The sequence below is a fragment of the Taudactylus pleione genome, unplaced genomic scaffold (genome assembly GCF_031769625.1).
Source record: "Taudactylus pleione unplaced genomic scaffold, aTauple2 ptg000192l, whole genome shotgun sequence".
In the NCBI taxonomy this organism is placed as follows: Eukaryota; Metazoa; Chordata; class Amphibia; order Anura; family Myobatrachidae; genus Taudactylus; species Taudactylus pleione.
Genome location: NW_028284594.1, coordinates 2,144,485 through 2,159,329, shown reverse-complemented (window position 1 = coordinate 2,159,329; position 14,845 = coordinate 2,144,485). Strand labels below are relative to the sequence as shown.

General features: G+C 48.4%; 1 protein-coding gene across 1 annotated transcript in view; it reads right to left on the bottom strand.

Annotated features, from left to right (window-relative positions):
* Positions 1 to 14,845, bottom strand: part of R3HDML (R3H domain containing like) — an 84,654-nt gene that overhangs the window by 29,709 nt on the left and 40,100 nt on the right. The window contains exon 3 of the mRNA XM_088476750.1: positions 7,875 to 8,007. Coding sequence (XP_088332876.1) covers positions 7,875 to 8,007 — 133 coding nt within the window. The remainder of the gene's footprint in view (positions 1 to 7,874; positions 8,008 to 14,845) is intronic.

The window sequence follows — 14,845 nt, the reverse complement described above, 5'->3', positions numbered from 1 at the left end:
TGAAGCAAAACGTATAACTGAGGCCTTGACTGCTATGTTGGTGTTAGACGTGCGTCCGGTATCCGCCATTAGTGCAGTGGGATTTAGACAATTGATGGAGGTAGTGTGTCCCCGGTTCCAAATCCCGTCTAGATTCCACTTCACTAGGCAGGCGATACCGAGACTGTACAGAAACGTCAGAAAAAGTGTCCTCAGTGTCCTGAAAAATGCCGTTGTACACAATGTCCACTTAACCACGGACATGTGGACAAGTGGAACAGGGCAGACTAAGGACTATATGACTGTGACAGCCCACTGGGTAGATGTATCACCTTACGCAGCAACAGCAGCAGCGTCACCAGTAGCAGCATCTCAGAAACGCCAGCTCGTTACAAGGCAGGCTACGCTGTGTATCACCGGTTTCAGTAAGAGGCACACCGCCGACAACCTCTTAGAGAAACTGAGGGAAATCATCGCCCAGTGGCTTACCCCACTTAGACTCTCCTGGGGATTTGTGATATCTGACAACGCCACCAATATTGTGCGGGCATTACATCTGGGCAAATTCCAGCACGTCCCATGTTTTGCTCACACAATAAACTTGGTGGTGCAGAATTTTCTGAAAAGCGACAGGGGCGTGCAGGAGACGCTTTGGGTGGCCCGAAAAATTTCTGGCCACTTTCGCCATTCAGCGACTGCGTGCCGAAGACTGGAGCGCCAGCAAACACTCTTGAACCTACCCCGCCATCACCTGAAGCAAGAGGTTGTGACGCGGTGGAACTCAACCCTCTATATGCTTCAGAGGATGGAGGAGCAGCAAAAGGCCATACAAGCCTATACATCCACCTATGACATAGGCAAAGGAGGGGGTATGCACCTGACTCAAGCACAGTGGAGAATGATTTCCGTGTTGTGCAAGGTTCTCCAGCCCTTCGAACTTGCCACACGTGAAGTCAGTTCAGACACAGCCAGCTTGAGTCAGGTCATTCCCCTCATCAGGCTTTTGCAGAAGCAGCTGGAGAAAGTGAAGGAGGAGCTAAGACGGAGCGATTCCGCTCGGCATGTGGGACTTGTGGATGAAGCCCTTCATTCGCTTTGCCAGGATTCCAGGGTGGTCAATCTGTTGAAATCAGACCACTACATTTTGGCCACCGTGCTTGATCCTAGGTTTAAAGCCTATGTGGTGTCTCTCTTTCCGGCCGACACAAGCCTGCAGAGGTGCAAAGACCTGCTGGTGAACACACTGTCAGCTGAAGCGGAACGTGACACGTCAACGGCTCCTTCTTCATTTTCTCCCGCAACTGGGGCTGCCAGGAAAAAACTTAGGTATCCTAAGCAACCCGCTGGCGGTGATGCAGGGCAGGCAGGACCAAGTTTGGACATCTGGTCCGGACTGAAGGACCTGGCAACAATTTCTGACATGTCTACTGTCACTGCATATGATACTGTCACCATTGACAGAATGGTGGAGGATTACATCGGTGACAGCATCCAAGTAGGCATGTCAGACAGTCCATACCTGTACTGGCAGGAAAAAGAGGCAATTTGGAGGCCCCTGTACAAGCTGGCTCTATTTTACCTGAGTTGCCCCCCCTCCAGTGTGTACTCCGAAAGAGTGTTTAGTGCAGCCGGGAACCTTGTCAGCGAAAGGCGTAGGAGGTTGCTTCCACAGAATGTGGAGAAGATGATGTTCATCAAAATGAATTATCAGCTCTTCCAGGGAGACCAGCCTCCAGAAGGTACAGAGGGACCTGTGGTGGTGGATTCAAGTGGGGACGAGTTAATACTTTGTGAGGATGAGGATGTACACACTGAAGAGGGTGAGGAATCGGTGGATGAGGAGGATGAGGATGACATCTTGCCTCCGTAGAGCCAGTTTGTGCAGGGACACATTAATTGCCAGCTTGTTTTGTGGGGGCCCAAACGAACCAATCATTTCAGCCACAGTTGTGTGGCAGACCCTGGCGCTGAAATGATTGATTTGTTAAAGTGTGCATGTCCTGTTTATACAACATAAGGGTGGGTGGGAGGGCCCAAGGACAATTCCATCTTGCACTTCTTTTTTTTCTTTGCATTATGTACAGTTTGGGGCCTAGTTTTTCTAACTGCCATCCTGTCTGCCACTGCAGTGTCACTCCTAGATGGGTCACGTGTTTGTGCCGCCCACTCGTGTCGCTTAGCATAGTCATCCAGCTACCTCGGTGCAACCTTTTGGACATGAAAACACTATTGTGAGGTGTGAGGTGTTCAGAATAGACTGGAAATGAGTGGAAATTAAGGTTATTGAGGTTAATAATAGCATAGGAGCAGAGAAACCAACAAATTCTGTGATTTTAGCTGTTTTTATGCTTTTTTTAAAAAAAATACAGATCCAAAACACAAAACCCAGAACCCAAAACACGGAAGGGTGGTTTTGGCAAAACCAATCCAGATCCAAAACACGAAGAAAGATCCAGATCCAAAACCAAAACACAAAACACGAAAAGTGGCCGGTGCACACCCCTAATGTATATATATTAAGGGTGTGCACCGGCCACTTTTCGTGTTTTGTGTTTTGGTTTTGGATCTGGATCTTTCTTCGTGTTTTGGATCTGGATTGGTTTTGCCAAAACCACCCTTCCGTGTTTTGGGTTCTGGGTTTTGTGTTTTGGATCTGTATTTTTTTTTTAAAAAAGCATAAAAACAGCTAAAATCACAGAATTTGTAGGTTTTTCTGCTCCTATGCTATTATTAACCTCAATAACCTTAATTTCCACTCATTTCCAGTCTATTCTGAACACCGCACACCTCACAATAGTGTTTTTATGTCCAAAAGGTTGCACCGAGGTAGCTGGATGACTATGCTAAGCGACACGAGTGGGCGGCACAAACACGTGACCCATCTAGGCGTGATACTGCAGTGACAGACAGGATGGCAGTTTGAAAAACTAGGCCCCAAACTGTACATAATGCAAAGAAAAAAAAGAGGTGCAAGATGGAATTGTCCTTGGGCCCTCCCACCACCCTTATGTTGTATAAACAGGACATGCACACTTTAACAAACCAATCATTTCAGTGCCAGGGTCTGCCACACAACTGTGGCTGAAATGATTGGTTCGTTTGGGCCCCCACAAAACAAGCTGGCAATTAATCTGTCCCTGCACAAACTGGCTCTACGGAGGCAAGATGTCATCCTCATCCTCCTCATCCACCGATTCCTCACCCTCTTCAGTGTTGTGTACATTCTCATCCTCACAGAGTATTAACTCGTCCCCACTGGAATCCACCACCACAGGTCCCTCTGTATGTTCTGGAGGCTGGTCTCCCTGGAAGAGCTGATAATTCATTTTGATGAACATCATCTTCTCCACATTCTGTGGAAGCAACCTCCTACGCCTTTCGCTGACAAGGTTCCCGGCTGCACTAAACACTCTTTCGGAGTACACACTGGAGGGGGGGCAACTCAGGTAAAATAGAGCCAGTTTGTACAGGGGCCTCCAAATTGCCTCTTTTTCCTGCCAGTACAGGTATGGACTGTCTGACATGCCTACTTGGATGCTGTCACCGATGTAATCCTCCACCATTCTGTCAATGGTGACAGTATCATAAGCAGTGACAGTAGACATGTCAGAAATTGTTGCCAGGTCCTTCAGTCCGGACCAGATGTCCAAACTTGGTCCTGCCTGCCCTGCATCACTGCCAGCGGGTTGCTTAGGATAGCTAAGTTTTTTCCTGGCAGCCCCAGTTGTGGGAGAAAATGAAGAAGGAGCTGTTGACGTGTCACGTTCCGCTTCAGCTGACAGTGTGTTCACCAGCAGGTCTTTGCACCTCTGCAGGCTTGTGTCGGCTGGAAAGAGAGACACCACATAGGCTTTAAACCTAGGATCGAGCACGGTGGCCAAAATGTAGTGGTCTGATTTCAACAGATTGACCACCCTGGAATCCTGGCAAAGCGAATGAAGGGCTTCATCCACAAGTCCCACATGCCGAGCGGAATCGCTCCGTCTTAGCTCCTCCTTCACTTTCTCCAGCTGCTTCTGCAAAAGCCTGATGAGGGGAATGACCTGACTCAAGCTGGCAGTGTCCGAACTGACTTCACGTGTGGCAAGTTCGAAGGGCTGGAGAACCTTGCACAACACGGAAATCATTCTCCACTGCGCTTGAGTCAGGTGCATACCCCCTCCTTTGCCTATGTCATAGGTGGATGTATAGGCTTGTATGGCCTTTTGCTGCTCCTCCATCCTCTGAAGCATATAGAGGGTTGAGTTCCACCGCGTCACAACCTCTTGCTTCAGGTGATGGCGGAGCAGGTTCAAGAGTGTTTGCTGGAGCTCCAGTCTTCGGCACACAGTCGCTGAATGGCGAAAGTGGCCAGAATTTTTTCGGGCCACCCAAAGCGTCTCCTGCACGCCCCTGTCGCTTTTCAGAAAATTCTGCACCACCAAGTTTATTGTGTGAGCAAAACATGGGACGTGCTGGAATTTGTCCAGATGTAATGCCCGCACAATATTGGTGGCATTGTCAGATATCACAAATCCCCAGGAGAGTCTAAGTGGGGTAAGCCACTGGGCGATGATTTCCCTCAGTTTCTCTAAGAGGTTGTCGGCGGTGTGCCTCTTACTGAAACCGGTGATACACAGCGTAGCCTGCCTTGGAACGAGCTGGCGTTTCTGAGATGCTGCTACTGGTGACGCTGCTGCTGTTGCTGCGTAAGGTGATACATCTACCCAGTGGGCTGTCACAGTCATATAGTCCTTAGTCTGCCCTGTTCCACTTGTCCACATGTCCGTGGTTAAGTGGACATTGGGTTCAACGGCATTTTTCAGGACACTGAGGACACTTTTTCTGACGTTTCTGTACAGTCTCGGTATCGCCTGCCTAGTGAAGTGGAATCTGGACGGGATTTGGAACCGGGGACACACTACCTCCATCAATTGTCTAAATCCCACTGCACTAATGGCGGACACCGGACGCACGTCTAACACCAACATAGCAGTCAAGACCTCAGTTATACGTTTTGCTTCAGGATGACTGCTGTCGTACTTCATCCTCCTCGCTAAGGACTGTTGGAGGGTCAATTGTTTAGTAAAAGTAGTGGTGTTCCTACTTCCTCTCTGGGATGATGAACGACTCCCAGCAGCAGCAACAGCAGCAGCGGCAGCAGGAGGCGTAGCAATGCAGGATCCTCCGGAGGAATCCCGGATAGGAGAGTCAGTCATGCCAGTGACATGGCCTGCAGGACTACTTCCGATCCTGACTAAGGAGGAAATTGACGAGGAGGGAGTTGACGGTGTGGTTTGCAGGCGCTTGGATACAACAGGACAACGGGATTTAGGTGTCCCTGGACTGCTTACGGTCTTAGCCAAAGTTTCTGAACTTGACAGTAACTTATTATGAACACGCTGCAGGTGCCGTATAAGGGAGGATGTTCCTAGGTGGTTAACGTCCCTACCCCTACTTATTCCACCTTTACATATGGTACATATGGCAAGACAGTTGTTGTCCGGATTTTGATAGAAATATTGCCAGATCAAAGAGGTGGAATGTTTGGTCTTCTGCCCAGGCATGACCGTGATGGGCTTTTTCATCCCACGGACAACAACTATCTCCCCCGGAGCCTGATTTCAACAAACCACATCACCATCAGAATCCTCCTCGCCAACTTCCTCCTCAGCGCCAGCGACACCAGTATCCTCATCCTGTTGTACTTCAACAGTGACATCTTCAATTTGCATATCAGCAAGTGGACTGTGGGCACTCCTTTCAGCACTTGCAGGGGGCGTGCAAATGGTGGAAAGAGCCACCTCTTCCCGTCCAGTGCTGGGAAGGTCAGGCATCGCAACCACCACCACACTTGGACTCTCCTTGGGGATTTGTGATATCTTCTTAGAAAGCACAGTTCTTCGCTGTGCTTTTGCCAGCTTAACTCTTTTGATTTTTTTAGTGGGAGGAGGGCTTCCATCGTCATGTGAAGCTGAACCACTAGTCATGAACATAGGGATCGACCTTAGCTGTTCCTTGCCAGTCCGTGTCGTAAATGGCATACTGGCAAGTTTACGTTTCTCTTCAGATGATTTAAATGTTTTTTTCAAGGTCATTTTCCTGAACTTTGTCATTTGGGATTGTATGTGCCCTCTACTATGACATTGGGCATCGGCCTTGGCAGACGACGTTGATGGCATGTTATCGTCTATGTCATTACTAGTGGCAGCAGCTTCAGCACTAGGAGGAAGTGGTTCTTGATCTTTCTCTATTTTATTTTTATCGGAGAAAGTTTGGTCCTCCATTTATGTTATATCGATTTGATATATACGTGCGGCTAAACACAGAAAATATTTTTTTATTTTTGCTGGAGAGTAGTGCACTTTGTGGGTTACACCACCCTTTAAGAAATGAGCCAGCCGGCTCTTTACTTATGGGACACAGGCGCACGCTTGGCGCTGCTCCTTTGTTGATGCACGTGCGGCTACTGCGCACACAATTCACAAACACAGAAAATATTTTGTTATTTGGTTTGGAGTGTACATTGGGGGTTACAGCACCCTTTAACGGTCAAGCCAGCCGGCCCTTTACTTATGACACAGGCGCACGCTTGGCACTACTTTGTTGATGCACATGCGGCTACTGCGCACACAATTCACAAACACAGAAAATATTTTTTTATTTGGTTTGGAGTGTACTTTGGGGGTTACAGCACCCTTTAACGGTCAAGCCAGCTGGCCCTTTACTTATGACACAGGCGCACGCTTGGCACTTCTTTGTTGATGCACGTGCGGCTACTGCCCACACAATTCACAAACACAGAAAAAATATTTTGTTATTTGGTTTGGAGTGTACTTTGGGGGTTACAGCACCCTTTAACGGTCAAGCCAGCCGGCCCTTTACTTATGACACAGGCGCACGCTTGGCACTACTTTGTTGATGCACGTGCGGCTACTGCGCACACAATTCACAAACACAGAAAATATTTTTTTATTTTGTTTGGACTGGAGTGTACTTTGGGGGTTACAGCACCCTTTAACGGTCAAGCCAGCCGGCCCTATACTTATGACACAGGCGCACGCTTGGCACTCCTTTGTTGATGCACGTGCGGCTACTGCGCACACAATTCACAAACACAGAAAAAATATTTTTTTAGCACTTGGGGGGAGCACCCCTGATGGACAGAGCACCCCCTGGACAACACTACAGCACTCCTTTAGGACTGGGACACTGCACAGGACTTTGGAGTGGACATAGCCCCTATGGAGAACTGACTACACAACACAGTCCAGCCAGCCCCTATGGACTTTGAAGTAGTGGACACAGCCCCTATTAACAACAGCAGCACAGCACAACACAGCCAGCCCCTATGGACTTTGAAGTAGTGGACACAGCCCCTATGGACAACAGCAGCACAGCGCAGCACAGCACAGCACAACACTACATTACACAGCCCAGCCAGCCCTAACTCCCACCCTCCCTCTTCACTGTCCACAGCCGAGTGAGAAAATGGCGCCGTCGCGGGTACCTTATATAGGATCCAAAACCCGCGAGACCCGGAAAGCGGGATGATGACGTTTTGCCTCGATTTCAGATCCGAGTCAGGCGGGAAAAGTTGAGCCTGACTCGGATCTGCCTCGGATCGGGGGGGCTCGGGGGGGTTCGGATTTCAGAAATCCGAACCCGCTCACCCCTAATATATATATATATATATTATATATATATATATTTATATATATATATATTACATTTCTGTTAGAAATCAAAGATTGGCAAGATGTGGCTCTCCAGCTTTTGTGGGCTGGCACTACAAGTCACAGCCTACCTTGCCAGTCATTGGAAGAAACTTGGCAACAACTGAAGAACCGCAGGTCACCCAACCCTGATCCAGAAGAACAATAATAGATCATTAAAGAAAAGTATTGGTGCTATACCTGTGTATAGTGACTGCACACTGAGCCACTACATTTGCTTGGACAGCTGGGGTTACACTCCCGTGGGTAGGGAAATGAATAATGCTGTTTCTCATCATGCCAAGATTTTACCAGGTCTATAATAGATCTATACCTGCAAAACACAATAATTGTAAATAGTTAAGCATAATTCAAAATGTGCTAAAATTAATTCCTTTCCCTAATATTATCGTGTTTTATTATTGTGAAATACTTGTAATAAAAAATATTATAATATACTGTATCTAAAACTGTTACTTTAACATTATTTTTCCCAGCAAATGTCATCTATTTAATTGTAGTATACAGTGTGCTTGCTCCCCCTATATATAGAACCAATCTGGATGTAACAAAGGTGGGATCAGACAGCCATATGTATGTACTTTGAAAATGTATTTTGTCCAACTGGTAATAAAACTAACGTTTCTGATAGTTTCTGGTGGGGTAAGCATACATGTTTAAGCTGTCTCTTACATAATTACTTGTGAGCTTGAGACATCAGTTTACATATTAATTCAGTTTGAAAATATAAATGATCCACCTTATCTATTAACTATAACAGGCAAGTAGGCAACTAAAATTAATGTTAAATTTTTCACTGAAAAACTCAATCCTGATGCTAAGTGACAGACAATCTTAAAATTAAATCCACATATATGAAATACAATAAACAAAATATAATGGTAAACTAGAACATTGTTTATTCTATTGGAAAATACAAGGTTGCACTGGCTGCTTCTAGAGACACACATTTAGTCCAATAGGCTGGACTTTCTCGCAACGGCAGCAGTTCGAAAGGACTTGCACTATTCCCCACCCGGGATCCAAAACCTGTGCCTTCCTAACCCGCTGATCAGAAGGACTGGTTAAATCATCTGCAAAATAGTTAACCCTTAAAAAGGATTTTTCACTTTTTACTTATTCCGCTCCAACAATCGTAATTTGGTGGAGGGTTCTAATCATGGAATCCACAACTTTCACTGTATATAACAGGTTCCCAGCACTTACATACCTACATACTTGTGCACACTCATCTCTCAATGAATCAAAAAAACATGAGAACAGACAAAGTGGAGACAGATAGAACTCCCCAAATGTCTTCATAACCAGTGCATGGCACATGCTATGTATGCAATAAACACTTGTGCTTCCCCTTACTTATACCTTCATCTACTCCTCAATCCCCACTTGGGCACCTAATACTTGGTTGCTTACATCATATTGCTTATTTGAGTGTTATGATCGCTAATGCAGCAATGTATATAAACCTTGTCCTGCATTGTACTGTACTGCAAGTCACTGGTTTCTTGTTCACTTATTTAAGTACTTTGTAAAACGCTGTGGAACATTTGTAGCACCATATAAATAAAGGATGATAATAATAATATAAATTGTCCTGTTTTAATTTTCTTTAGTGTATTACTTTCAAAGGTCTTTTTAATTTACCAACCACCTACAATAATTTCTCTCTTCTCTATACATACTGATCAGTCATAACATTAAAACCAGCTGCCTTATATTGTGTAGGTCCCCCTCATGCCACCAAAACAGCTCTGACCCGTCGAGGCATGATCTCCACAAGACTTCTGAAGCTGTGTTATATGGTACCATGACATTAGCAGCAGGTCCAGTCGTGTAAGTTGTGAGGTGGGGCCTCCATGGCTCAGACTTGTTTTTCCAGCACATATCCACAAATGTTTAATTGGATTGAAATCTGGGAAATTTGGAGGCCTTCAAAACCTTGAATTCTTTGTCATGTTCCTCAAACTATTCCGGAACATTATACAGCTGAAAGAGGCCAATTTCATCAGGGAATACTGTTGCCATAAAGGGGTGTACTTGGTCTGCAGTTCTGATTCTCATATGGCCATTGTAGGCGCTTTCAGAAGTTGACAGGGGTAAGAATGGGCACTTTGACCAGTCTGTGGCTACACAGCCCTATATGCAGCAACCTTTTCAGCAATTTGTGCTACAGTAGCTGTGGGAGGGGACCATATGGGCTAGCCTTCACTCCCCACGTGCATCAATGAGCCTTGTGTATCGATGACCCAGTCGCCAGTTCACTGGTTGTCCTTCCTTGGACCACTTTTTGGAGACCTGCTATTTCAGAGATTTTCTGACTCACTCATCTTGCCATCACAATTTGGCTCTTGTCAAAGCCGCTCAGATCTTTATGCTTGCCCATGTTTCCTGCTTCCAAGACATCAACTTAAAGAATTGACTGTTTACTTGTTGCATAATATATATCCCCCCTTGACAGTGTTATGATCACCTGGATGATCCCATGTATGACCTCTAGAGTCTCACTAGGCAAGGTCTTCTAGCCAATAACACCCCCCGTTGTTCCCTTAGAGCTTTATACGTTCACTGCTACTTAGGTTGCCGCCTGGACTCATTCTCGGGACAGTAGAGGCTTACACGGTAATTCAGATAATCACTTTATATATATGCGGCAAGTGGCAGAAGCCAGGTACAGATGAAGACCAAGGGGTAGGCTGTGGGCAGGGACTGGACTGAGAGATGAACCACTCCTGTGAGGCAGACAGGTTCTATACAGAACTCAGACTGGATTGAGTGGCAAGGCTGTGGCTGAAGTCGTGGTACTAAGTGGGCAATGGTGTGGCAAGGACACAGACAAGAGATGCAGCTCTGTGGAGGAGATGAGTGGCTAAGCAGTGGTCAGAAGTCACAGCTTTTTGATGGTAGTGAGCAGCTAGGCCGTGGGCATGAGTCACTGCTCTATGTAGTTAAACAGCGGCTAGGCAATGGGCAGTAGTTACAGGAGCGTCAGGGCCGGGGGTAGAAGTCACTGATCTAGGGCGGTTCGAGCAGCCAGGCCATGAACAGAAGTCACCGCTCTGAGGTGGTTATAAGCGGCTAGGCTGTGGGTAGTAGTTACAGGAGCGTCAGGGCCTCGGGTAGAAGTCGGTTCTCTAGGGCGGTTTGAGTGGCTAAGCCATGAACAAAAGTCACCGCTCTGAGGTGGTTATGAGTGGTTAGGCTGTGGGTAGTAGTTGCAGGAGCGGCAAGGCCACGGGCAGAAGTCGTCGCTGGAACAAGGTAGGCAAAAGTCTGCAGAGACAGATAGACTTCCAGCTGGCAGATATTCTTTCCAGGACATGGATTGGAACCAGGGTTTACACATGTGGCATAAACTATAACCGGCAAGGAGGGCCAGGGCCGGCTGCCTTATAACAAGAAACTCCACTTATCAACATGCAGGCAAGAAAATTACACAATGAGCAGCAGCTGCAGCGCTGCATGTCTATCCAGCAAACCCAGCTCTGCATCTTGGTCTCCCAGCAACCGCAGGCGCCAACCCAGCTCGACGTCCAAGATGCCTGCTGACCAGTGAGACTGTTGGATCCAGCCACTGAAAGTCGCGATGTCCAGGATGCCCAGCGACTACCGAAACCTGAGAAGGTAACAAGCTACAACGGCAGCTTGTGACAGACAGGTGCCATTGTAATGATATAATCAATGTTTGACAATAAAATGTACAATCACTTTCAGTGCTCCTAAGCACTGCTTTCCCCCCAAAATAATACAAAACAATGACACATTAGACAGTGATGAAATAGACAAAAATACTGAATTAATTACTTTTTTTTAATGAGCGCTGTGCTTCCCAAATCTCTTATCACTGTGATAATTCCTTAACCGTAATCATAAAAAACAAGGAATAAATTAAAATAGTGTAATATAGGCACATTAATAGCAGCTAAGTGTCCAATATGGAAGTGTTCTGTTAAATTTTGCCTCCACCAGTAATCAATTAGTGTGCTCAGATGGTGTAAAAGAAAAGGCACCAGCGGAATGTGAAAAGGAGGTTAGTCCAGACAGTTTATCCTTAAGCAGGTTTAGAGGTTTATTCAGGATAACAGCTGTTGTCAGTAGTAACAGTATGTAAGACAGAGTTAGCGTTTGTGCTATAAGAGACAGCAGTAGCGGTATCTAGCTGACATACTGCTTGCCCAGAAGAATGCATATGCTGCACTTGTGTGCAGTACAGTCTCAGGGCCTGATTCAGTACAGATTGCAACTGCGGAAGCTATAGCTATTACACATGCAGTCTCATTGCAAAAGTATGCTAATCCATTCAGCGATCACTGTGCCGTCGCAGCATTACAGAGACGCCCACCTTACCTTACACACATATGTAATGTTTAGCAAGACTACGAAAACATCGGTAACATTGAGTACCATCGCAGCCTCACGCACACTTGCACAAGCTCTGACCTTACTCAGAAATTGCTAACCTCATCGCACGCTGTGTACTCAATCTGGATATTTAATGTACGCCCCTGCAACGGCATTCGAACGCCTGCATTTCGCCGACCACCCCCCAGTCACCACCCACAAATGGCACTTCATGTCAGTCACTCTGCGATGGGTCTGCATAGTCTGTGTGCACACAGGCCCTGATTCAGAGCCGGACGCTCTTTATGAGCACTCGCTCTGAATCAGGGCGGGCCGTTTTTTTTTTTCCGGCCTCCAGGCCGCTCGCTAAGCTGTGGATGACCACCCACAGCTTTAGCGGGCGGCCTGGCGATGGTCGCGACCATCGGGCTTGCGACGAGACCCTTGTGGTATGGTCTCGTCCACCGCAAGCCCCAGTGAACTTCCTGCTCTAAAAGAGAAGGAAGTTCACTACTGACATCACGTGTGATGTCAGTAGGGCCGCCCCCAAACAGCAGGCGTTCCTTCGGGAACACCTCCGTTTGGCCAGCCACCCCCTGACCCACCTACAAAACGGGGCGAGCTGTTGATCAACATCGACAGCCGCCCCGTTTTGCTGCGAGCCCCGAGCGAGTGAAGTTCTCACTCGCTCCGGGGCTTGCGCACACGCAGTGCGCACGCCGCGCGTGCGCACTGCCCAGCCATCGACCCACTTGCGAGCGCTATGCACTCGCGAGCGGGTCTGAATCAAGCCCACAGTCCCAATCGCACTGGCTAGTTCGTGCACGTGCACTGCGGTGCATACGCATGCGCAGAATGCATCAATCGGCCGATTGCGTGCGTAATCGCAGTTGCGATCCTTGCTGAATCAGGCCCTCAGACACATACACAGACAAGATGGTGGAGGGTCTCGCCCAGGTGCTGGCTGGCAACTTTTAGCCTGGGGGGCAAATGCATGCAGGCGGCCCTGGCAGAGGAGTAGCGTGTAGCCAGGGTGCCCGAAATAACGTGCATGCTACGGCGCCCCCCCCACAACCCCCCCCTCAGGAGAGGACACCCTTATGCAGGCCTTGAGTAGTGCCCCCAGTAGTGATCCCCCCTATGCAGTGCCCCTTGTGCCCCCAGTAGTAAGCCCCTTATATAGTGCCCCCAATAGTGGTAACCCTTATGCAGTTCCCCTTAAATAGTGGCCCCAGTTGTAGTCTTCCCCCTATGCAGTACCCCCACTATTGCCCTTTATATAGAGCCCCCAGCAGTGGTCCCTCGATGCAGTGCCCCCAGTGGTAGTCCCCTCCCCCTATGCAATGCCCCTAGTAGTAGTCCCCCCAGTAGTAGTACCCCCCTTGTAGTGCCCCCAGTAGTAGTGGCCCCCCCCTTGTAGTGCCCCCAGAAGTAGTAGTCCCCCCCTTGTAGTGCCCCCAGTAGTAGTAGTCCCCCCCTTGTAGTGCCCCCAATAGTAGTAGTCCTCCCTCTTGTAGTGCCCCCAGTAGTAGTAGTCCCCCCCCTTGTAACGCCCCCAGTAGTAGTAGTCCCCCCTTTGTAGTGCCCCCATTAGTGGTCTCCTTATAGTGTCAGACCCCCCGCAGTAGAGACACATAATATAAAAAAAAAAAACACTTACCTGACACCCGTTCCTGCTCCTGGTCCCGCCGCCTCGATCAGCTCCTCCGTCCGCCGCTTTGCATTATGGGAGTGACGCGTCACTCCCATTACCCACTGCGGGAGCCAGAAGATGTCCGGCTCTGGCAGTGGGAGCAGCAGCCGATGAGAGTCTGTCTGACTCTCATCAGCTGCTAAAGCAAACACACAGCTGCCGGCTCCGGCGGCTGTGTGTTTGTGCTGTGTAGCGCTAACCGAACTCCGTCCGGTCAGCGCTACACACGCGGTGCAGTCTGTGTCACAGTGACACAGACTGCCCGCGGCCCGCATGACGCTGCGGCCCGGGGGCCACATGGCACCCTGCCCCCCGGCCCAGCCCGACCCTGGTCTCGCCTGCTCAGTATGGACTCTGGCGGCCCTCTTGGTAAATGTGGCTTTTATGCTCTTGTTAGCTCCATGTAATTAAAAGGCATATCTCAGGATCTTTAAACTTCTCCCTTTCAATTATCATTTTAATGGTAATTAAGCTCTGTATGTAGATACCATAAAACAGAATAAAAACTCAAAATAGGGATGTACCTACAGTCATACTTGCCAACTCTCCCTTATTGTCAGGGAGACTCCCTGAAATAGCAGTAATCTCCCTGTCTCCCTGAAGAGCCTGCCAATCTCCCTAATTACACCTTACCCCCATTTTGAAGCTGTTATATTAAAAAAACAGAGATATATAGATTAAATGGGCTCATTAGTGTAATTTCCCCATTGGTTATAGGCAAACTTGCCGACTATCTGGCTGCTCCTTCCGGGAGGGAGCAGCAGGATCGGCAGGGCAGGGGGCGTGGCCGGCAAAAGGGGGGCACGGCCTGGCGGGCAGATGTCATTTCATTCGCTGGTGTGACAGGGGACGGGGCCACATGATCGTGTCATTTTGGCCCGCCCCCCGCTACACAATGCCGATAAAACAAGCATTGTGAAAGCAGGGGGCGGGGCCATAATGACACGATTCAACGTGAATCGTGTCACCGGCCCCTCCGTTGCGGGGGTTTAACAGGTATTTGTGGGGAGGCCGGGGGGATCGGCGGCAGTCAGGAGGCTTGCCTGCCTTTCGGGGGGGGGGGGGGGCAGGAGCTGCACCTGTTTATCGGGAGGCTCCTGGCCAAATCGGGAGGGTATGC